Genomic DNA, 26,082 nt, shown 5'->3' on the forward strand with positions numbered 1-26,082 from the left:
ACTTTTCAGTTTCTCATGCCCTGCCAGCAAGAAGCTGGGAGGGGGCACAGCCAGGACAGCTGACCCAAACTGGCCAAAGGGCTATTCCATACCATAGGACGTCATGCTCAGTACATAAACTGGGGGAGTTAGCCGGGGGGTGGTGACCGCTGCTCGGGAACCGGCTGGGCATCAGTCAGTAGGTGGTGAGCAACTGCACTGTGCATCCCTTGTTTTGCATATTCTTTTATCATCATTATCATTTTTCCTTTCCTTTTCTGTCCTATTAAACTGTCTTTATCTCAATCCCTGAATTTTACTTTTTTTTTCCAATTCTCTCCCCCATCCCACTGCGGGGGGTGGGGAGGAGTGAGCAAATGGCTGTGTGGTGTTTAGCTGCCTGCCGGGTTAAACCACAACACCCCTTAAAAAGTTTCATGGGATTTTTACGAAAAAATCTTGTGCTTAATTGTAACTTATACCATGAAGTAAACATAATCTTGTCTGAAAGTAATTCTCTTGCTTCTAGCAATACAAAAATATCTATAGCAGACAATAACTTGCATTTTGACAGAGGCTGAAGATTTATGTCTTGGACAGACAATTCATTAATTTTTACTAATTTTTGCAAAGCAAATGTAGAAGAGTTAGTAATAGGCCATTTAAAAATTCTGATCAACTTTAAAAACAGAACAAAAAACAATGGTTCAGCTGAATGACTGTCAGTTACTCAGTTTACAAGGAAAGGAAAAAAGCACATCACAGAACATGATGAATCAATCCAAAGACAGTGAGTGAGTGCCAACTGACTTTAGTAGACTTCGTGTAAGGCCTTAGAGAGACCTAGATATTGAAAAATACCTTAAAAGAGATAATATTAAAACAAATCATATTTGAGAATGACAAAAGAGGAGGCAGTACAAGAGATGCAATGTCTCGAGACAAAGTGAGTGAAAGGATTAAGCAAAGTGATGGAGGGCAACAAAGTAAGTAGGACAGATTTGTGGAACAAATCATTGTATGTGCACACAGCAAATTCACTGAAGAGAGACATCCATAAAAAAGGAAAGTTCTTTGAAGAAATGACTGCAAAAGATAATCCTAAGGCAAAACATCAGATTATTTTTAGAACCTTTCAAATTGTGTTGAAACTTGAGTTTGAAGGTTAGTAGTGGGGACTCGGTGGGATAAGATTCAGGTAGGCAAACTCATGGACGGTACAATCACTAAAGGATGGTTTCCTTAAGAATGAATGTTAAAAATAACAGCAAAGAGGGTAACAGTATTTTCAAGATATCACAATGTGATAAATACGTGTAGTGAAAAGAGATAATATTCAAAAACAACCCCAAGAGTTCTAGCAGAGACAGCTTAGGGTGGTGAAACAGCTTTCATAGATGCTAAAAAATTTCAGTGCTACCATTAAGCCCCCAGTGCACTAAAAGTAAAGGGCATATCTAAACAGTGAGAGATGCCAGTGATAAAACTGGACCCACTGGAGAAGTAGAATGTCCGTCTTAAAATAATAAAGCACAGCTTTCAGTTAACAGCTGGTTTCAGAAATATTTTTTTAAATTACTACCAAAAATAACTATCTTTGATGTCACAATGTGAAAAGAAGCCTTCAAAGTTACATATTTGTTTATCCTGCTTTGTGTTATACCTGACACTTTTCTTTCAGTTACTCTGCAGTGACTCAAATGTGAGAAAATCAAGAGCTGTTTTTTTTTTCCCCCGTACCTTACTGTTAGTAGCTGCTATATTTCAGAAGGAGGGAAGGAAGACAACAAGAAGGCTAGAGGTGGGGAAAAAAAAGCTTTCACTTTAACAGAATATCTTTTCACTTTTTTCCAGGTACTGTGCAAAACTGCACTAGAACATACTGCACATGCAGGTTCTAGAAGCATAGGAAGTTGAAGAGGATGAATTCCCCTTTGGGTTTTTGCAGATGCACTCCACTTCCACTCTGTTCTACAGTACAGGGCTAATAAGGTCTTACCACTGCACCAGGCATCAGTCCCATCTGACTACCAAGTCCAGATTTCTCATCCAGTCCTGCCATCTGAGCTGCAAATGGCTGAAAAAATAAGATGGGTCATTTTAGCTGTCAGTCATTTTCATGGTTCATAAGGCAAAAATCCATGTAACCGCATCTTCATTATTTACATCAGCTTTGCAGCGCAAACAACTAAATTCTTGTTTTAATCATTAAAATAAAAGTTGTCTTTCCTGTAAATTTGGGGTGGTTTAAGGCTTCAAAGACCAGCCGAATGCATCACATTGTCTGCTTACTATTCTGACTCTGCTTCCACTTTAATATTAAACAAATGGGAAAACGACCTAAAGAGAGAAAGCCTCCCGTGAAATTGATTAGATTTCTTTCACTACTTTCAATTTTAAATCACACCTTAACTTCACCTGCAATATTCCCTCATGTCTTCTAAACCTTTCTTTTGTTTTCACTTACTGTGCTTTAAGTGCAGAAATATCTTAAGGTAAACGGAAATGTAGCTGATTGTATGACTGCAAATTAGAATTTTTAAGCGTGTTGCCCTTATCCAGCAAAGTTGAAGGCCACTGCTGTTCAGGCCAATTCACAGAGACAAATGAGTTAGAGCAGGGAGAACCTTCAGTGCCATCCTCCTTCTGCAAGCACACAGTTGAAATCAACAGTTTTATTTTGCTTTGTTCAGAGCCAGATCCTCACTCATGGCAGGCCAGAGCTTACAGTGGCTGAGAAGGAGCAACAGCACAAATGTGCATTAAAGTCTTCTAAGATTTACAGTTTGTTCCACATCAGATTGGTCCGCAAACACATTTTCTGCAAGGCTGGAGATTGCCTAATTTCAGAGACAGGAATACAAACCAAAATGTCTTAGATCTCTGGCCACACCTATTCATTCATATTTTCTGTGGAAATCTATGAAGGATAATGGTCTAACACCCACTCTCATGCCTCTGTGGATTCTAAGGGATTCCTCTGTGCTGAAGATATTTACTTGGGCTGAATCTGCTGGATTCAGGACTATTTGGAAAGGTGGTTAAGTCAAGAAATGCTGCCCAAACTTGCGAGCCATTGGCCTAACATGAATATTTCAACTTTTTGTCAGTATAACCCTATTGTTTTCAGTAACTTTGCAGGAACAACGGAGTGAGAAATCAAAACAGATATCTTCCAAACAGCAATAAATGTGTAACTGAATATACTTAAGAAATTCAAATATGTATTTCATTATCAATTGCAATTAGTTTTCCATAGAACTGGGGGGGCGAGGGAGGGGGAAGTCTTGCAGAACACCTTGCCTGTATCTATGGCTGTTTAGCACTGCTTTTCACAAACAATTCCTTACTTAATCTTCTCAATGTTGGTCTGAACAATTCCAGCAAGAAGTATACTTAACCACATTTTAATTTCTCTCATTAGTTATTCTGTTATTTATAATTTATCTTATTTTTTTCTTTTCTGTATTCCTAATGTGGTACACCAGTTTCCCTGTACTATTGCCCAGATCCCTTGGGTTTAAGTCAGGTGAAAGTAACGGAACCCTACTGAGGGTTTTAGATTTGGGCACCTTGGCTTTTCTAGATGCTAAAACCCATTGCAAAAGGTGTGTCCTTTCCAAGGTTTCTTATGTTCAACTTGCCCCAATTTTTGGCAGAACTTGCACTGCCGCTAGCTGCTGTCCCTCATGACTGGGAGACAGGAACTGTGGGCACAGCGTTCCACATTCACTGAAGCAAAGAGAATCTTTGTATCTTTGTATCATGTGGATCTAGCCCAACACTCACTTCACTTTCTGCTAAAGCAAGCGTAAAACTTACCCTGCTTAGTCCATCTGGTCCTGGGTGGGTAGGATGCCCTGGAGGACCAGGGTCACCAGGCTGGCCAGGGATACCAGGTTCACCATCAATCCCTTGAGGACCCCGAGGACCCTAGAAACGAAATCAGAAATGCCAACAGTGTGCAAAGGTATTCATTAAAGTCATTGTAACTGGCAAACAACTGCCTCATTTGTGATAAATCTGTATTTCTACAGAAAGATCTTCAAACAAAGAACAACCCTCAAGACCTGTTCCTACCTTCAGATCAGAAGCACTGCCTAGAATTAGTCACGAATCCAACACACAAGTAAACTGCAGTAATTTCTCTCACAGGCTCCTTTAGAAACTCAGGTTTCCTATCATTCCATACTAGAGTATGCTATTCCTGAAAAACCATTTTTGGCTTTGCACACAATATAGAGTATCAAGAATTTACTTCTAAATTACAGATAACTCAGATTAGTGTACATACACACACGTGCTTAGGAAACTCCAGTGAAAGGCTGGATTTTTACAGCCTCCTGACATCATGAATGGTTTAGACAGCTCATGCTATTGCTGATCTCAACACAGTTACACTGCCAAAAATGCAGAGTAACTCCCTTTGTGTTGATGTTATCTCTAGCTAGTATTTGCAGAATAGGCTGGGAGGCCATCCCATTGCTCCCATTTTGATCACCCACTTCTGATTCCTAAACTGCATTCATCTTATCTTGTGTCAGAACTAAAATTAAATACGGAAGCAGCTAGTAACACATTAGTGGAACAAAATCAATAGCAACAGGGCCAATAAAGATATACTGCAACCATAAACACAGACTTTAAAGTGCTTGTCACCACTGCTTCCTTCATTACAATAAAAATGCTCAACTGTGGCGAGGAAAAATTTTATACTGTGTAATGAGCTCTTCTACTTTAAGGATCCTTAAACGTAAAACTTTGGAAGCCTGGTTCAGTGAGTTATCTTTACAAACACAATTATAATCAGACAGATTGCTTCTATTTCCATGAGATGAGGACTGTGTTTCCTTGCACTCTGCAACACGTATCAGTGGAATTTATGCCTGAACTAGTATGGTTTGAACTAGTATGGTTCGCATGTTAAAGAAAAAGCATTCCCGTGTTAAAAAGGGCTACACTTGGATGGCATTGACAATAGCGTTCCTGGAAACTCCCAGTGAATGAGCTAATTCTCTTAATTCTCCATCTATCTTTATGGTCTGAAATTCCTATATGCCTAGCAAATCAGAGGGAAATCTTCTTATCAGACATACATGTACACACACCTCCCTACTCGCAGAATGAGTTGTGAATAGATGGTATTCTGAAACAAATGAGAAGATTTGTGCATGTTGGATGGAAGCAGAAGGTTCTAGCAGAAAACTTTATTATCTAATATTTCTATTATAAACAGAAGTACACACTGCCAAACCTAGAAGTGCATACTATCCAAAGGAGGAAAAGAAAGAATGAGTTATCTTCTTTCGTTTGTTCTCAAAATAAAAAGAAAACAAAGCTAAGCAGTAGAGAAAAAAACAGTTGAGTATAAAGAATTAAGCAAGCATTAATACGACTACTGATTTCAATATCCAAACCAAGACACCTTAACAAAATCTGACACGGAAAAAGGTCTTTTTTTCGTTTCTTTTTAGAAAAGGACCTACTTTTTAGTCACCAAAAATCAACCTGCTTCAAGAGCAACACTGCAACCCCCCACCCCAAAACCCAAAAAGTCCCCGAAAAGCATGTTTGTATTTGTAGGTGGCAACTAACCAGTGGTATATAACCAATGCTGGGACTCTTTTTAATAAAATCTTGATTACACTTTTACTTCTTTTATATTATTAATCTATTTATATCTATACAAAAAAAAGTCTTTCATTTTCAAAGTCTTTCAAAAAAAAAAAAAAGGGAAAAAAATTCTCAGGTAGGCCACGAGGTGGCAGCGTTTAAACACGCAACTGTCTCATTCTGGCCCGTGGCTGCTGCTGTTCAGGAAACTACTACAGGCTTTGCCCGTAACGGAATAAAAGGAAATGCAGATCATGGCAGAACGCTCTCAAACTACTATTTTAACTGCTACTGCAATTACAATCGAGTGTAAATCCATATTGAAACAAAACATATCAATGGTTCTGAGGATGCTCAAGCTTATTTTCTGTCTTCAAAAGATCATTTGTAAACACCTGAAATTGTATCATGCTCCAAAACTCCCCCCCTCTAGATGCATTTTGCAAATGCAAACAGGCTATTCCCTAGCTGTTTCTCTCTCATTGTTACACTAACAAAGAATTTGAAGTAAAAAATATGCTAATACTCCTGGATTCACTTTACATCCAAGGGTCCCGCTTTTGTAAAAGGCAGAGATCCACAGCAAGGTTGAGTTCCTTCTGCTCACTAGCCAGTAGAAGCCCATTTAAAGAACCAAAAAAAAAAAAATATCCAGAGAAACAAACAAAAGGCTTGGAAATGTGCTTAGTGGTTTTGTAATACCACCAGTCAGTAATGTATTTACCCAGACTAATTTTATAAAGGGTGTCTGTACAAGGTTACCTGCTCCATGAGGTATTTTAAACAAACAAACAATGTGCAGAGAGGTTTTCATAATGTAAACTGCAGGTGTGAGCTAACTTTTTTTTCCCCACAAGTATAAATAAAAAAAATCCTGCACTAGTAGTCACTCTGTAACTAAAGCAGTGCTCTTTGGTCTCAGACCTACACTCTGACATACACACGGCTCACCAGAACCTTTGACGTAACACTTGTCAAAGGAGCTGACTGGTTCCTAATCCCTTGATACTCTTTGCAAGCAGTATAATAACCTGTGTCAAAGGAACTCAAAACTATTTACAGCCTTTTGGTATTTTAGGTGCTTCTAGCTACCACTCTGTAGAGACATACAAGGGATGCATGGCACAGAATCAGAAATTATTCAGCGTCTCGTCGATAATACTGCACATTAGGAAAGCACTTCAGACATCTCTATAAACACAGTCAAGATTCCTCTGTGCACCACAAGACTTCACAATTACTTCCAGAATTCTTTTAAGCATCTTGATACTCATTCATCAGACAAATGTCTCATGGCGATCTAGAGAGCAGCAGTGGCTTGGCATCCATCTCAAAGAGGCTACACACTTACTCCACTGCTTTAGAAGTGGTGTCATTACCATCTATGGACAAGAGGCACTCATTGGAGGAACAGCAGAAAGGAGTCAGTTTTAGTTTTAATTTCTACGTGGAAAATATCCACGTAGAAATTACAGTGATACAACTCTTTAAAATCTGCTTTTAGCAGCTTCTGCTCTTTGACCCAGCTTTTTCAACATGGATGGTATTTTCAGCACTCCCTTTTGGCCTTTCTGTGGTTCTCCACATGCAGACACTGAAATTCCCTTATGAAGTCTTTATTTCCACTGAGCAATCTTGGTTATATTATTCACCAGCATACCAACGTATGTAGTCACATATTAACTCCTGCTAACTTCCTGGGCTCTTAAACAGGCGAACGTGATGCTCCAGTTTTGTTCTTTACTTTTTTTTTTAAATCCTGGAGAAAGCCATACTCTCAGACACTACTTTGGGTAACTGTTGAGAAATAATGACTTTTAGTGGAAATACTGCTAAACCTCTGTCAATTATCTCAAAACATTCAGGTTTCAATCTACGCAAGGAATGGTGAGATATAAACGTTTTTGTGTTTGCTACCTGATTCTTGGAAAATATGAGGAAAGTTCTAGTAACTCTAGAAGACATGGAGCCTAAAGCCATCTAGCCTTTTGAGGTTAGTCCAGTACTTGATTTCCGAGATACTTAATAACTTACAGGTCTTCCCTTTGGTCCTCGTTCTCCTCGTGGTCCTTGTGAGCCTGGCGGTCCCTAAAAGAAAGATTAGAAATATTAAGTACCTTTTAAACTAGCTAACAATTAATAAAGCTCTGAAAATATGAAATGCAATGCTTATTTGAAAATTAATTTGTGGGGGTTTTTTTCACATGATCATAAAGAAAACAGCTACAGGCACCAAGTATTCAGTATTTCTTCTCAACTGTACATTGCCTGAAGGGAGTAGAACCAGGATGCAGAGATCTACAAAATTATTTCATCTCTCATGTGCTCCACAGGTTAATTTAGCAAAGGTTTTCTGAATGCTGGAGGCTCTTAATGCGGAGATGTACAAGTTTGAGACACCCTTCCTGCTAGTCCAGAACTGCTCTCTGCTTAGCTGCAGCCAGGGAGCATACTGCATCTCCTTCTACGCCTGCTAGATCCCTGCTAGAAAAGCATTCCCCAGCATTAACTTCGCACAAAGGTCCTCAGACATGCATGTACTAGAAGCACACATCCATTCACTTAGGGCATGGGCTGACCTGAGACTAGTAAAAAATCCCATAATCTTGTTGCCTCCTCAAATCCAGTGGCTTTGCAGACAATACCCACTACAGGCACAGAAGAGTCCTTCTTCACATCATCCTCACAATACAAAACAGAAATGGCAGAAAGTGGAAAATGCTATCATCAGAGAAACAAAAGATCAAAAAATACTCACGGCTGGTCCCGGGCGGCCTCGTATTCCTGAAACCTAAAGAAGGCAATACGAATTAAAGTTACCACACAACATTATGGCTACATTTGTCATGACTACCCTACAGAAAATCAGTTATTGAAAAGTAAATAGCAAGAGAGAAAATTAAAGTACCCGGCACGCTGTAAGGCCTTTTGGGGGGCTGGGGGGGGGGGGGGAGAATGGATAGGTAGCTATGTAGGTAGGTAGGTAGGTAGATAGATAAAAAAATTCCACTGGTTATCTCTTTCCAGTTTGGAGTCTTTTTATGAGCAATATGACCAAAATCTTGGAAGTATCATTGTTATTCTAAAAAAGATGAAATAAATAAGTGAATTACAATGATTTAGTCTCAACTTATCGATTCTTTTAAATTTGTCTTCATGCTAGAAAGGGATAATAAAGATAGAAAGTGACAATTTATTTCACCAGTTTCCTCAAATGTCTCTACACTTTCCAAATACTAATTTACCATTATACCTCCACAAAATTCTAACTATAAAAATAAAGATTATGACAGATTTAACTCAGTAAGATTTTTTCCCAAAAATGCAACTGACAGGAATTTCTAATGTTACATATGTGAAACAGCATAATTAATTCCATTCCTTTCATTTCTAGGCTGTACATTTTTGTTGTATTTCCTTAATTACTGCAATTCTGCTTTAAAGCACTAAAATGTACACTTCAAGGGTGTGCTGATAAATGAAGAAAAAGATGGACTTACAGGTGGCACGATTCCAGGTTCTCCTTTTTGTCCCTGTAGGAAAAAGATACAAAAACATCAGATGGCAGAAAACAAGTGAAAGTACAATCAACAGTACCAGTTTCACCAATACCATCCCTGCGACTGTGACAAATGCTAAGACTTCTCTAAGGATACAACTGAGACTAAATTAAAGTACCTGTGATAGCTAATCCATACTATTTTTAATTACTATGGACACTAATTAAACGAAGGCTATAAATCATCAGATTTTCTCTAACTGCATAACAAACCGGCTGAAAGAAGAGTCAAACTAAAAAATTACCATGATATTTAAGTACTAGAAAACATGTTGTAGTTCTGTTATTGGATAATTTGATTCATACAAAATGCAGCGCCCAGAGCAGCATTCAGACTCCATTTCTTCAAGGTATTAAATTAAAATTCGTATCATGAAATTTATGGACATAAAAAAACCTGCATGTCCATCTGCAGCATAGCGACAGAGTACAAGATGATATCGCATAGCTTCAGAGTGAAGGACACAGCATTTGCCAATTGACTTTTCTTTGGGTTGAATGTGTTGATAATGATTACATGTTACATAAAATAACGGGGTTTAGACCTATTGGTGGTAACCATTTTATTAAGGGAAAAAAAGAGGACTTTGTAAAGATAAGAAATTTCCCGCCTTGTTTATCAAGTACCAATAAGCTGGTTACAGTCAATTTATTTCCATAAACTATCTCTGCATAAAGAGCTACTCGGTTTTAGTGAGTGTATATACTTGATCACCTAAAAATTGTTTCTACTATTTCTTGTAGCTGCTTACCATCTTAGAAGCTCATTCATCAGAATGTCTTTTAATTTCTTTTGTAAGAATAGATCTTCTCTTTGTTTAATTGCATACTGTGAGAGATGCTGCCCACAGAAGTGTGGCTCAGTGCAAGAACACATCACCCCGGTTCTTCATCAGTACCTGGACCAAGCATCCCTGTCGAGCACTCAGGCTCCGACAGTGCTACCTCCTGCAGAACCTCCTGTTGTAAAGGACCTTCACGAGTACTTGTGTAACGGTTGCCAGTGTTTTACTTGGTGTTGACTCGAACATGGCCATGATGTTATGCAAGCTGCCTTGGCCAGCCTGAATTATTACCACAGTGAAAGCAGAAAGGATGCCAAAAAACTGTTTTCAGCATGGTTTCATACATTTAAATACAGCTGATGAGTATTTTTATATTTGTGCAATCCTCCAGCGATTTATACAAAACACCAGTTATTCATGGTGAAGTATATGAAATAATGAAATACAACAGCAAATGTAAGAAAACCAAAATTCTTATTAAAAACACTATTTAGATCAAAGAGCAATGTAAAATATTTTCAAAAACTTGAATTTGTAAGTATAACTTTACATCAGAGCTCGTCATATCAATGCTGTGGGGTACCAGATAGAGTAGTTTTGGGGTAAGTTTGCCTAGCAGTCAAAGGTGTAAATTAGGCTCCTGTAAATACACCTGACCTCGACGCAAGACGGGCTGCAAAGCCGACGTACCAGCCGTGTGTCATACCTCAGTGTGCCATACCTCAGTGGCTGCTCCAGCCTATGTGCAGTAGTGCAACAGCTATCTCGTGATTGATACTTGAATTAGGTATAGGTCAAGGCTAACACAAGGGCAGCTAGACAAGATGCAGTAACCCCTTGCACCATAATACAGACATGCCTCCTGCACAAAGTTTTAACAACTCCAGCAGGAAAGGTTAAAGAGGGGTTGTTCTACCTACCGCACACAGGGCAGCTAAGTCTCAGCAAAAATCAAGCTGAAAGTTTTAATGGTTTGGCTTCTAATGACCTAGTGGTCCCTTCCCTCGTTTTGTGGCGCTGCCAGAGACAAAACAACCAAACTACTCAAACTGGATTCCTTCGATGTAGGCAGCAAAGACTTTCAGTCATGGGATTCTCTATATTAAGACCAGGATTTTTGCCTGCATCCCAGCATTTTTTCCACGTGGATCGCAATCTCCCTAGCCACTAAGGAAGACCAAGAGGAAAGAGTTGTGTTTTTAACAGAGCTTATATTTAATTTCTTCACAGTGTTCCAAGGAGATGCAAGAGATTCTTTTAACAGTTGTAATACATTTTAAAAAAAAAATTAAAGGAACTCTTACCTTTCTTCCTCTACCTATTAAAAAGAACAAAAGAAGAAAAGAGGAAATTAATGTTTTTACTCTGAGAGACAGAACACGGTAAGAGTTGAGTGAAGGTGTTACAGCCAGAGTCATCCCCGATCCTGGATGCACAGAAGGTGGTGTATCGCCTACAGGGAGCTGAGGAAGTTCCCAGGGACACAAATACTCCCTTGTTCAGGTGTGAGGAATCAGAACGGTTTTGCAAGGATGTCCCCCGATTCTCAGCCTTTTTCAGCATTGCACAGAATAAGAAGAAGCACTTTAGGAAAGCAGAATATCTTGTGGGGAATTGTCAGAAGCTGGCATAATGATTGACAGTGAAGTCAAAGGCAGTTTTATTACTGACTTCAATACAAGCAATGTTGATGGATCCACAACATATTACATGGTATTTTTCAAACGGTAGAGCTGACTGAGGGATTTTTGACCTCATCTTCTTTGAAAAGCACCTGCAATATCATGTGCCTGAATTCAGAGCCATATAGCCACACTCATATCCACAAAAATCCTTCAGAAGAATATTTTATTAATACCTTGAATAACAGTAAGGAATTCTGGAATGTATCCATACTGCTGTTATATTTGTTGAGTGTACCTTGTTGGTGTTGGCCTAATGCCTCTCACAAGCAAGATGCACCATCTATTTATTAATGCTTGCCACATCTTGCTCCATTGCTCAATTACACAAGTCCCTACTACATGCTCTTTATTACTACTTTGTTCTATATTAAGCCAATCAACAGCAATTGCTGTTGAATCTCCTGAAGAAATTGCTTTAATTATTATATATAGAATGTAGTTCAAATAATGCAATACACAGTATTAATGAGCATTAATTGCAAGTTAAGAGATTTTCTTTTAGGAAAATTGAGGGGGGATTGCTTCATCCAAGTCTCTCCAGGAAGAAGAAATGGACTGGAAGAGACATAATCTTTAAAGTATATCACAGAAGGTATGCAAACAGGGAGTTAATAATACTTCATGCTGATTTTTTTTCTTATGTCTTGTCCTGATTTTGGCTGGGATAGAGTTAATTTTCTTCCCAGTAGCTGGTACAGTGCTGTGTTTTGGATTTAGTGTGAGAATAAGGTTGATAACACACCGATGTTTTAGTTGTTGCTAAGTAGTGCTTACGCTAGTCAAGGACTTTTCAGCTTCCCATGCTCTACCGACTGAGAAGGCTGGAGGTGCACAAGAAGCTGGGAGGGGGCACAGCCAAACTGGCCAAAGGGACATTCCATACCATGTGACGTCATGCTCAGTACATGAACTGGGGGAAAGCTGGCCAGGGGGCCGTGACCGCTGCTCGGGGACTGGCTGGGCATCGGTCGGCAGGTGGTGAGCAACTGCATTGTGCATCACTTGTTTTGTATATTCTTTTATCATTATCATTATTATTATTATTATATTTTCCCTTCCTTTTCTGTCCTATTAAACTGCCTTTATCTCAACCCATGAGTTTTTACTCTTTTTTCTTTCCCGATTCTCTCCCCCATCCCAGTGGGCGGGGGGGAGTGAGTGAATGGCTGTGTGGTGTTTAGCTGCCTGCCAGGTTAAACCACAACATGTCTCACAAAAGGATCACGCGTTCATGTTTCCACTTTGGGGAAACACTTTATACTGTTTACATTTTACTGTTTACATATTTTACATTTATTTGTCTATTGGAGGGGCCTCGAATTGAGCATTTTATTAAAGCATGCACTTATTTTATTATATACATTTATATAATAAATATATATCTAAATATGTTTATTTTAAATATTTATCCTAATATATGTATCTTTCAATTCCAGATGAACCACAAAAAGAAGCCAGAATTCAACCTCCTTGAAATATCAAGATGGAATTCAGATCAGCCTTTCAGTTATAAAGCCATTTGGGCTTCTATCAAATTCATAGTCAGAAGAAAACTCTTTCCAGAGCCAGCTCAGGTGCAACCCAAGATGGAAGATAACTGCCAAGTTATCTACTCTCTTCAGATTTAAACTTTCACCATGGAAATACTATTAGAAATTTCAGTATCATGAGGTTCCTAGTTCTTTGAGCTGTTTCTCCTTTTAAAAAAGTGAACTGGAAAGCAATCTTACCAACGGTGGTGTCAAAATCGCGTGTTGTATGGGGACACACAGGACAACACTCTCCTGGGGGCACCTGCGGGTTCTCACACTCCAGCACATCTTGACACTGGATTTCATCGCAAAGAATAGCTCCGTTGTCACAGACGCAAATTTGGCACGGTGAGGGTTTCCAAATATCCCTGTTCAGGTACATCTGGCCATTCTGAGTGCAAGCTATTTCTTCAACATCTTCTCCTGAGATAGGACAGAGAATATACAACACATTTTCCAACCGTGAAATCAAAGGTATAGTCACATACAGAAAGAAAACAGTCCACCAGCATAGCTGAAGTTGATATTAAGGACTATTAAATATCAGTCATCTTAAATATCTTTCTTATTTTACCACCTTATTTCTTGATCAGACAGAAGTCAAATAGAGTCATCATGGAGTGCACAAACCCACCACAGTATCAAATGAACATTGCCTCACGAGTCTCTGGATGTCATTCTGCTCAGTAGGGTACTAACTCTGCATTGAGGAACTCCTGCCATGTTCCTGCTCTTTGTAACTGTTGTGCACAGGGTGTTAGAGACATCTGACTGGGAAGAAGAACCTGCGAGACTTCTGTACGAAATGGCATACGCTACTTGCTCCCTACTGCAGGTACCTTACACAGCCAGACTTACGACAGCGTTGAACAGACATGGCAGTATTTGTTGAAGAGAAAACTCCTCATTTATTGGGGTCTTGGTGTTAGGTAATACCAACACAGAGAATCACATCTTCCAAACAGGACAGTCAGTCACTGTCCAGTGGCAACAGCAATCTCCAGTGCAAGGGTACATGCAGCAGTGTCTCCAGCTGAGCGATTTTGCTTAGTTCTTATAATCCAGCTGGTCGTGGCCCTACATGATTACCCCAACACACGCATAGATTATTGCAATGGATATATATTAGCCACATACAAAATACCTCTTAGATATTTTAACTATTTATGAAAGACTATCCTATGTGGCCATTTATATAGGAACATCATTGACTGACTATAAGCATATGTCCTATCTATGTACATATTCGCGCATTTGTATGGAGGTCATTGTATTTTATCGAAGTTGCATATGTCATTTTTAACCTAATCCACTCCATTTACAGAAGGCTTACTTTCTTTCTTGTCTTAATACTATTACTATTCTGTCTTTTCCTTGAATTCCAATTTAGAATTAATTTCTTACTAATTATTTAGAAATCCATTCAACATAGGTTTTGCTCTCTCCTTTCCAAGCAATCTACTGTCACCAAGGTGGAACAACTCTGGGTTGAATTTATAACTTAGAAATTTCAAAAATTTCCCCATTTGACTGATGGCAGCATTTAAGGGGACATAACCATCTATTTAGGTACTGTTCTATCCATACGTAATTCTATGCCTTTGTTTTCTTCCTACTCTGTAGGCAAATACTCCAAATATCTGGATTATTTTTTTAATCATTAGGTGAGTATAACTCAGTATCTCCCCCTAAAAATAAAATATGTCTGACAAAGAACTCAAAAATCAAGTAAAGTGGAAACTTTTCTTTGGGTATCCAACATTTTACAGAATGCCCTATCAGCAAAAAAAGATTTTTTCACTTCGGCCCAGTGAATATTTCATCCTCTAAAGGAACACAAGCGCCTGCAAAAGCAATGAACTGTCCCCAGGCTGTCCCTAGACAATGGGTCACAAACCTGCAAACCAAGAACCCCAGTGCCAAGATGCCCTCCTCTGAGTCATACATAGCAAAGCTGTCGCACACAGTCCAGAATGATTCTCCTGGGCCCTGGGATGCTGCAGAGAAGATTAACCTTACCTGGGTGGGAGCTCCATCTGACCACAGAAACCCTCCTATCAAAAATGTCTTTGAAACTGGACAATCCAGTTAAAACCATTATCTGAAAACTCCCAAACAGCCCTAACTTCTGATACAAGACTGGGAATAGTAGCAATTTTTTTTTTTTTTTAAATATATATATATTAAAAAAAAGGACACATCCCACTAGTCAAAGATCACGACCATTTTTTTTTAAGAAAACCTGTTATTAGCATAAAAATTAACAGCTCTAAGCACAAGGACAGTTTGACTGTTCTATGCATTTCTGTCCTAATTTAAACCAGATGAAAACAGGAAATCACAAAGTAATAAACATGAACAGATTTGGGATTTCAGCTTCATGCCTTAACTCAAGTCCAGTTACTCCATCAATGTCAAAGCTCAGAGAAATGGAGCAGATGTGTCATTAACTGTTGCCTGCCATCACTAACTTCTGCAGCTTTCTAACAGAAACTGAAATCCAAATTTGTACCCGGCCTACTCCTCTCTTCAATCGGTTTATCATACCCACTGACAAAGTGACTCAAAGGGGTGCTGCAGAAGCTCAGGAGGAAATGTTTTCAGTGTGAAGTAAAGATATCAACCAAGCGTGCTGTACAGTCCGTTTATGACACTGAGAATCATTTTCCAAACTGCAGACCGTATTTTGGAAAGCACTCTTCTTGCTTCTCCCTTGTGTGCATGACATAACGTGCTGTCTGACATATTTAGCCTTTTCCCCCCAGATGTCTGGCATATGGTCTATGTCTCCCTTAATGTATCACCCGCAGAACTCGTTGTGCTGTTCAGAAGAGCAGCAGTTTGCATAAATGAAATTTCTAAGTTACTGAGCCCAAAGTCAGCATTCTGTCATAACTTCAAATAAACCACATAGCAACTGCTTTGGCAAATCAGAGCTGAGCCAGAAGGTGACTAGCTTCTGCCTGGGTCCCGATCAGCAGCTGAGAAAGAGGCAGACAAAGGCAGAGGAAAAAAGCACATACCAGCTTCTGGAAGTGTACTAAGAAGTCTGTTTTCCTATCAGATTGCAGATATGCTGATGATTAAAAAAAAAAAACAAAAAACCAACAACAAAAAAACCCACCACAACCCACCAAAACCCTACCCCACAATACTGCTAGAAAACATTTTTAATTTTAAATCTTTTGATTACGTTTGGTGCTTCTAGTTTTCCTTTCTGCTGTGACTGCATTACACTGAGAGAGTAACCTGGAAAGAGCAGCTATTTCAAAGCCAGCTCATCCCACAGGCACATTTTGACATTTTACTCTCAGGCCTGAACTGCAGGCATGGTATCTATCTACACCCAGACCAGGAAAGGCAGCAAAGGAAATTGTTCCACCATTTCCTCCCTGGTTTGGAAATCCGCAAGTTTTTTTGATTACAGAGACCAAGTCACAAACTCTTTATGTCACATGTTCTTTCTACCTCTGCAGTTGTAACACAAGGTGCTGAATGGCTTGAGAAGCAGCTTTGGAAATTCTTAACATGGCAAAAGGATCTGCTAGCCCATTATCCAATTCCTTTCTTACCAACAAAAAGTAAAATTCTAATCGGTATTGGACCTGACTAGAGAATCTACAGGGTTGCAAATCCATTGAAGTCGGTGAAAATTAGTTTCAAAGCAGTCTGCAAATATAAAAGGCAAGGTAGAAGAAATACCCTATGATGTATTTAAGGACTCATTCATTCATGAGCTTGCACAAAGGACCTTCATGAAAGAGGACTTTGATGAAAAGCACAGTGAGCAATGCAATTATTCTTCTGCTATATATTGATTTGTTGGAGTATCAGTTTTGCTTTAAAGAACTATTTGATCAGAAGTCGAACAGTCAGTTATAGCTAATATACTAAATCATCATACTCAGAGACTACGCATCAACAGTTTGGAAGTAAAAACCACATCATGCACTGACATACCCAGGCCCAGTTTTGTGACAACACTGAAATTGTACCAATTACTGGGGGGGGGAACCCCATCTCAGCCACTAGATGGCTGTCAAAGCCCATCAGTCATCACGAGCAAGTGTCAAAGAAGTTTATGCACAGTAAAGGCATGCAAGGCACACCCTACTTTGGGCATTTTATGCTGAGACTGTTTTCCTTTCAAGTACATTTCTCTCAAGGTTAATTCCACTCCTCAACAAGCCAACGACAGGACAAGTGTTTTAAAAGACAGCATAGGAAACCATGCACCACCAGATATACATCATTTTGAAAGCAACACCTGGAAATCCTCTGCTGCTTGGTTTGCTGTTTAAAGTTACTCCACATTATTGTACCCTTATTGCTTTCATGGACTTCTGGTTCACATCTTGCATGTGAATGAGGAAAGTAAGGCCTGGGCATGGAACCAGGTAGAACAAAAAGAAAGAGAGAAGGAAGGAAAACGACACTATAAAAAGATAAAATTAAGCTGGGGGGGGGGGAGAACACAGTGTGTCGAGCAAAAATATTTTAAAAGAAAAGGCGAAGAAGAGGGAGAAAAGAAAGACTACTCCACACATACAAACAGGGAGGCTTGCTGAACCTGTCACCCTAAGGTCTTACTTTTCCTTGCAGAAACATTCCCAAAGCCCCAAACTATACTCTCCTGTTACCCGTCTCTGCTTATAGACAACCTAATATGGAAGCAGTCAACCACCATTACCTCAGCTGAAGAGACGGCAGGTATAAGATGGAAGGCAATACATCTCTCAATGCCCTACTTAGGGAAAAAATGGCCCGAGGAAAACTTGCAGATATATAGGTTCTCTGCAGACATTAACAACTTTGGTTCATAGATTAAATGGTAAGGGAAAGAAAAGGATTTGACAGCAAAGCAGCTCCATTTCATTGTATTTTTACTAGTCCTACCACTGCTATAATTAAAGGAGCCTAAAGGCTGATAGACCTACAGCAGTAAAGAACCTAGTCTAGCAAAGGCAGAAAAGATGACTGGTATTGAAAGCACAGACTGGCAGTTTTATGCTTTCTTCTGCCAAGAGGGACTTCTTGATGCATACTGTAACCAAACCCCAATGCTTTTACATTGCTTAACATAAAAAGACAGAAGAGGTATGGTTATTTAATGAAAAAGGGTTGGAAACAAAACAGCTTCTCATCCTCTCTTTGTCATCCTGATGCTAGTTTGTGAAAAGTGTAAGGAAATATAAGATTACATAGATACAGTGTTTTTTAATTTTAAAAATTTTTAGAATATGAAAAGCTGAGTTTCAGGTTATGAAATACAAAATTTAATCCTGCTGACTCACAAAGCAGAGGTGCAGAAGCAAATCAAAGTGAAAGATAATACGTGCTAACAACCATTTTGCAGATATACTGTTGTGCATGTGTACCGACTGCCAAGAGAGGGACAAGAGGAGCTTGGTGTTAAATAATCTTTGATTGTCAGCCTGCTGCAACAATAATGTAGGGCTTGATCCAGCTCCCATTAAATCAATGGAAAAAACCTCTCATTTACTCCAATAAGAATCAGACCACCTGTTTTGTTTATCTTTTGATAACTTTTGTTGAGTGGTAAAAAATAAAGTGTTATCCAAATTACTGTGCCATGCAAATTATAATGTAAACAGCAATTATTTTGAAAATCAGATACTTTTCAGGAGTGCTGATAAATACAAAACCTATTTTTCATTTGTTGCACAGAAACAATTCTTGTTAATAATGATTAACACACACAGTTTACATAAGTACTTTACAGTTACATACATGAGGATGAACCTGGAATCCCTTACCAATAAAAGACTGAACTGATTCACAATTAACTTAATACGAAATATTTGATTGTCAAAATGAAATCAAAATTGCATTCAGACATTTCCATTCAGGATACATCATACATCTCAGTGAACTTTAGATAACAGCTACAGTACAACAATGCACTTAAATCCAAATAACTCATCATTCTCTTGGAAACACTGACCACTAGCAAGGTCTGTAACACATTGTTAATTCACTAAGGGCTACAGAAGATTAACGTTCTCTCGGTGGCATCAAATTCTGTTTAAGTCTCCCTGCATAGCCAAGAGAATAAGCAACGAATGACACGCACAGATTCATCAAAAGTATCATGCAAAGGATTTATTCATTACAGGACTGTCTAGAAGAGTAGCTAGCACAGACATTCATTGGTCTAAAATAAGATTACTTTCTCAAAGTCTGTGGCCCTGTGTTGTTTTATGCCAGCAGAAGGTCCGGATGAACATTTCATTTTGCATTTCCCCTATGCTTTCCTAAGGAAATTAGGCTTATGTGATCCTACTGGCTGCACTGTGACATCTGTGTCCCCAAGCCCCTTTGATTCCAGTGGCTCATTTCAGCCAAGTTTGACAGAGACCTTGTGAGAGATCAGGTCACTAACATAATTGTGCTCCTGCAAATTTTGTGAGCATTCAGTTCGGCAGAGAAGGGAGTTCCAAGTTAGTGCCCCACCAAGGCTCCCTTGTAAAACCAGGGGATAACAACAAATCCTTTTCATTATATTTTTGGGAATGCGGTTTAAAACACAAACCTGTAAGAAACCAGGTTTCATCAGAACTGTTTCTTCAGAAAAGAGGTGGGGTTTTATTTAATCCTTCCTGCAGAGTTCCTGCTTAAAAAATCCTAGAGGATAATTTGCAAAGTTGACAATAAATAAATGTTTTTAAAAGCATTCCACAGATTAAAAGACATTGAATGGTCTTAATTCCAAATGAGTTTTCAATGTGATTGAGGGGGTCAACCCTTTACACAAGGAGCTGCAACCCTTTGTGCCTTGTTTCAGAAGTAGAAAAGTCCCAGGGTGTTCTCCTAAATGATGTAGATAATTTTAAAACGTATTTTAGAACTGGAAAATTACAGACTCAACTGTTTTTCCTGCAGAGTCCACAAATAACACTAAGTATGAATAAATACTGCTAGGTATCAAGGTCCTTTTCTGTTGGTTACTCAACAGTCTTTGATCGGCATACTTTGAAAGCACTTAGTTAAACTAACTCACTAGAGTTATCCCATGAATAAGATTGGATGTAAACATGTTTTTACTTTGTTTTTCTCTGGTTTTACTTTGGTTCACAAGTAGGATGGCTGGACACGTTGCTTGGTGCCTGTAGGAGAATAGGGTGAAAGAGGGAGTTTGAAGAGGCTGATCTGCCAGCAGGGCTTATTCAAATACTCTCAGATGACAGCATCAAGCCTCAAGCGGGAAATAAAATTACTTCCAAATGTCTAAGGCTGTGCATAGATTGTAATGGAGAGCCATTCAGGGCATGCCTGAGAAAACACTGTCCCAGATTTCAGCAGCTGGAGCAAATCAGTCAAAAGCTGAAGTCTGTAGCAGGGTGCCTGGTCTCTGCTGGAGCCCACACGGCCACAAATGCCCTGCTTGGACTTTGTCATTCAAGGTAGTTTCAGAGAAGTCAGTTCAGCTATAGCTGTACCGCAGTTTTCTTCCTGACTCAGGGCAGAAAAAGCCTAAAAGAGTGCTTATCATGGCCAATTATTACATTTTATTCTTTCAAAAGAGACTTGAGGCAACAGAGATCATTTGTTTTTCTAAGCAAAGTGCTGGAGCACATTCTTGACTCTGTGATGACATTTTTAAGCGGAATCACTTTCATTTGCATGAAGACAGGCCGGTCCCACAGAAACAGCAGATTCTTTTCGTGGGGAGCTTACAAAGAGAACATGCTGCAAGAGCGTTTCAGTCAGCAGAGGCAGAACAGGGCCAGGGCTCAGCACTGCTGAATGCTCACAAGTTCGGCGATACAGGCATTGTCTTTAAAATTAGAACAGAATTAAAACTGCAATTAGCACATTTCCCAAAATGTAAGAGGCTTCATTCTGGAAGCAAACATGCCCCAGCAGTGGGAATTCTGCCCAACCTGCTGCTACTACAAATTAAACAAAATCTTATCAGGACATAAGGAACTGTGCCTAATGTATTTAAACCTAAGTCTAAAATAGCAATGTTACAATGAAAATGTAATATTCTTTTACTGTCTACTTTGGCTTGCTGTTCTGGAATCCATGAATGTTTGATTTTGGTCTTTCCAAAATCCAGTCTTGGACTGCTGTGCATCAGTAAAGAATAATGCATTTTGGCTGTGAAGAAAATTCTCTGAGCTGCTTTCATTGCCAGTATCAGCGAGACACGGTTTCCACTCATGGTACATTTGGATTCCTGTAGTAAATCTATCGGCGATTCACAAGAAGCCATCTTGGTTGTCCAGCCAGCCAGAAACCAATTGCCCAAGCAACAAGCCGTGCAGGGTAAGACTGCACTGTGTCAGCCAGGTTCAGAAATAACTATTTCTTGTTGGTTCCAGCACTGACCCTTGGGGAATGTCACCATTATCTAGCCCCCAGCTGGACTTTGAACTGCCAACCATTACTCTTTGAACTCAATAGCCCCACCAGGTTTTCATCCACCTTGTTGTCTACCCATTCAGTCCCATACTGAATATGGGACTGAATACTTCCCCAATTTGCCTATGGATGCTATGGGAGATGGCATCAAAAGCCTTGCTAAACTAAAGGTAAACAGCATCCACTGCTCTTCCTTTGTTCACCAAGCCAATTATCTCATTGTAGAAGTCAATCAGATTTAACCAATGCAATGGCAAAGGGAAAATTCATTCAATATATAGCCCCTAACTGCAGTCTGGTCTTGTCTTCTCTGCACCCATCTATCCAAACTCTTACAAGTTCCACTGTTCTAGTTTCACATGTGCTATGATACTCAAAGTCTAACTGATAAAATAACCGTGCACTGCAAAAGAACTGGTTTGCCTTCCTTGTTTCGTAGGATTTAGCTCCTTTGAAGTCAGACAAAACGCGTATGGATGTCTTTTCTTATTACATCTAAGAGAAACATGCTGCTGCCCAAACATCCTCATTCTTTGAAGCTATACACATCAAAGTTCAATAGAAACCTATCATTACACATTGCCTTTTCCACAAAGCTTTTCTACATTGCGGTTTGCAAAGCGGACTCATGTAATCCCCTAAATGCATCCTTGCTGACTAATATCACCCTCTTTTTCAACTAAAGATTTGTAATTAGTAAGAAAATTCAATTCCATAATTAAAAATCCTTGCATTCCAACAGGCTCAGCATTTCAAACTGAGGCGAAAACTACCCAGTGTTTGGGTGGAGTAGGAAGGTATTGCTGGAAAGCTATACTCATAATATGCTGTTTGTACAGAAAAGCTATTCATTTGCTGAAACTCTGGGCCTCTGAGAAATTAAAAAAGAATGGTAAGCACGAAAGTCTGCAAAAATTCCAGGAACAAAGCCTCTGTTTCTTTTCTGCTACCATTACCTTTACCACACTTCAGGCAGCTCAGTCAGCAACTTCTGCTTTCAAGATGACATGGAACAGGCTTTGGCAGCCCTCAGGGCATCCTAGCTGTTTTCTGCACAGCATCAGGGATGAAGGTTATAAAGGAGCAGCCTAGTTTTAAGTGTAATCTAAAGTCAATCACATGCATGTGTGTGAGGAAGAGACAGTGATTTAGGTGTGTTTCATGCTCAAGAGAGAGTTTCACTTCTACACAAGTTAAACTTACTTATTACTTACAGATATAAGAGCAATAAGCAGTTTCCTTCTTTCAGTGCCTAAAAATAACAATGTCAGTAAGTAAAAAGTGAGCAGAGCTCAGTTCATTTCAATAAAGGTTAGGAATGAGAAAATCATTGAGACTGAATATAAAAGACAATTAGCACTGGTCAGGAATGTTTCTACAAATTTTTTTTTGTTGGAAAGCATTGAATTATTGAAATACCACGGAAGGTACTTTTATTAGATACATCCACTTGAAAACTCTTCCTTTCATTTTCAGGATGTTTGAAATTACCTATTCAGTCAAGAAAACATTGGGGTTTGCTAGAGAGATCTTTATACCAAAAAAGCCTTGTAAAAACCAAACATCCCAATCAAGCTAAGGAAAACTGTTTTCATTGACCTGACCCAGTTCTATCTTTTTCATCATTACTGAGTCATGAGACCTCTTCAAAGTCGCCTCAATTCATCCTGACTGGCTAGGGAAAACCCAGATATTTATAAACGGCTTCCTCTGTGGCACAGGCTGGTGGTTGTATACTGCAACTCCCAAGATGCCTTCAAGTAGACGCTCACATTTGCAGACCAACACATATTTTAATTTAATTCCTAGAAGAAGAAGAATAGAGCTAGGGGAAGGGAAGAATATTCTTATTCCATTTGCAGAGTGTTGCATAACTTCATTCAATTTAAGAAGGAAGTTTATGTAAAACCCAGTTTCTTATTTTGCCTTTATGCAACAGTGGGAAGTGGTAACATTAACCTTGTTAATAAGGCATTAACGTTAACAAGACATTGTAAGAAAAATCCATTGTGAAAGAAGAATTAGAGGTATCTTTGCCTATCTGGAGACTCTCTGTAAGAAAAATCCAGTGTGAAAGAAGAATTAGAGGTATCTTTGCCTATCTGGAGACTCTGTTGCTGCACCCTGCATTTGAATAAAGTTAAATATTTTTATTTCAATTTCATTTTTAACTTGGCTTTGGTATTGTCCCACTTCTTGGTCCATACATATTAAAAATGAGCATTAAAAAAGACATTGAATGTAAAAAAAAAAAAGTCAGCAAAGAAGAAATTCTATCCACCCTGTCATTTAGATGCATCACATTGATAAATGTTCTTTAAAAAGATACATACCATCCATTACTTTGCTCTCCTGCAGGATTATGGTTTCTGGGACAGAGGAAATGAAAGGTTTTCCTGCAGGCTCTCCTGCTTTTATTCTTTGGATATCCTTCCATACTTCAGGGATGAAGCGTTATGAACTTTTGTCAGGCAAATAGTCCATACTAAAAAGGTTTTGAATGAATTAAAATTCAAGTAGGGATGCGTACTTAAAACAAACCAGCCGTCATCACCTCCAGCTACTGTTTGCTTTGAACTTAATCTACTTTCTATTTCCCTTAGTTCCTCCTTTCAAAACTACTTTATCATTTTTCAGATCTTTTTAATTTTATCCTACTATTGTTTCTTTGATATAAGCCTTTAAAAGCCCAAGAAGGCAGCATCCAAGTTACAAGAACATTTTTTTCCAAAGCAAAGTTCTATGAATACTGACATCTTTTTGCAGCAGTTAACTCTCACAGCCATTAGAAGCTGCAATCAGGTGCACGTAAACGCATAAAATACAGAAACATTGTTTATATTCCCTTTTGTAAAAGAATGAAAATCTGTGTGGGTGTCGAGAGAAGCATCCATGCTTAAGGAATGCAACTTAAATACTAGACTCGAGATAACTTTTAGGGAACAATTCAGGGTATATGGGCACTCTAGTGTGGCTATGCCCCGTTGCTGGTGTACTCAGTCCTTCATTGCACTCGGAAATCTGTATAAACAACATAGGGAACCCTGACTTACAATTGGGCTCTTATGTGACCAAACCTGTTCTGGTCTTTGAAGTGGAAGTCACCAGCTGAAAGCCAGAAATCCTGTACATCACCTTTGACTCAGTTTAAGAGTGAAAATATGTATCCTAGTTTGCCTATCTCCAAAATTACGTGATAGCAGTATATACCCAGCCAAAAAAAAAAGGACTGCCTTTTTTTATTATTACTTAGTCTTCAGTGCTATTAAATGATAAGCCTTTTGGGACAGAACCACTGGCAACAATCAAAAGACACCCATTAATGTCAGTGGGCTTTAATCCCATGCAAAGCGTTATTGTGTGCAAAGCATATAGAGGCACTGAAATTTCATGATGCATCACATCACTTCAGCTCGTTATAAACTATACCTTTCAGCATAGTTTTTTTCTCTGTAATGCTGTAGATCATTAGAAGTGACTATTTGTGGTACATGAAATGCATCACCAATCACATCTTTCACACAGTGTTTGACTGCAATACAAGCAACAAATAAGAACAGCCCAATTACTTCTTTCAACCTTACAGTTTAACACTTTTCATAAAGGACCTAAAGGTCCTCTTTAGGGCCCCGTGGGCTCTACTTGAATAGGGAATTATCACACGTTTTGCATTTAAACAATAGTCTGTGACTGAAGAAGCAGCTTGGCATACAAACATGATACAAGTCCATTCACCAGCTCTCTCCAATATTTTTCAGGTGACTCCCTGGAGAAGCTCAAATAACGTTTTTCTTGGTTCAGATAAACTCCAGCTTATCACAAGCTCACCCGAGCCTTTCAAGGTCCTACTTTTCCTCAAAGAGCACCTTCATTTCCTATCTTTTTATGTTCCTACGTAATTTCATGTTCTGAACCACAAAACCCTTCCACTTCATCTTCTTCCTCCAAACCCAAAATTCCTCCTCTGAAACTTTCATGAAGAAAAAAAAACATATCCTTCCTTTACTTTACCACCTTACATATCTTTGAGTGTTACATCAAGAAGATGCCTTAACATTAGAATTTCACATTCAAGAACTGCTCAATAAAATTTTGTAAGCATCAGTAACTCCACAGCAAGAAGTAATCCACAATACCTCATCCTATTAGAAAAAAATCATTGCCACTCAACAATTTAGGAATAGGCAACCATTTGCTATTTTTTTTACCATCAGTTTGGAAATACGAACCCAGTTCAGCGAAGTACTAAATATAGTGGAACATGCTTTTGGTAACAACAGTAAAGTCCGATGCTCGTTATGATCAAAAGGACAGAAGTAAGATCATTATCTTGGTTCTTCAAAGCCTGTAAGATATTTATGTTCAAGTCCTTTAAGAGGTGGCTTTATTGCCTGAGTCATTACTCACATTTCTGTGCAAAGCAAGACTGGAACATCTACATGTAAATTAACATGTTTAGTTCTACCCGCCTGCTGAAATTCAGTCAATCAATTAGGGATGTTACACTTCAAACTTAACATAGCTTTTGAACAAACTCTAGT

At 38.9% G+C, this 26,082-nt stretch overlaps 1 protein-coding gene across 2 annotated transcripts in view; it reads right to left on the minus strand.

Moving 5' to 3' along the window:
* The window catches only part of COL5A2 (collagen type V alpha 2 chain), a 155,140-nt gene that overhangs the window by 42,987 nt on the left and 86,071 nt on the right, over positions 1-26,082 (minus strand). For both annotated transcript variants that reach the window (XM_076342195.1, XM_076342194.1), the window contains exons 2-8: positions 13,352-13,576; positions 11,241-11,254; positions 9,093-9,125; positions 8,351-8,383; positions 7,627-7,680; positions 3,802-3,912; positions 1,979-2,056 (exon numbers count right to left, since the gene is read on the minus strand). In XM_076342195.1, the coding sequence (XP_076198310.1) occupies positions 1,979-2,056; positions 3,802-3,912; positions 7,627-7,680; positions 8,351-8,383; positions 9,093-9,125; positions 11,241-11,254; positions 13,352-13,535 (507 nt within the window). In that variant the 5' untranslated portion in view covers positions 13,536-13,576. The remainder of the gene's footprint in view (positions 1-1,978; positions 2,057-3,801; positions 3,913-7,626; positions 7,681-8,350; positions 8,384-9,092; positions 9,126-11,240; positions 11,255-13,351; positions 13,577-26,082) is intronic.

Source organism: Aptenodytes patagonicus, chromosome 6, assembly GCF_965638725.1.
Source record: "Aptenodytes patagonicus chromosome 6, bAptPat1.pri.cur, whole genome shotgun sequence".
NCBI classification, from domain to species: domain Eukaryota; kingdom Metazoa; phylum Chordata; class Aves; order Sphenisciformes; family Spheniscidae; genus Aptenodytes; species Aptenodytes patagonicus.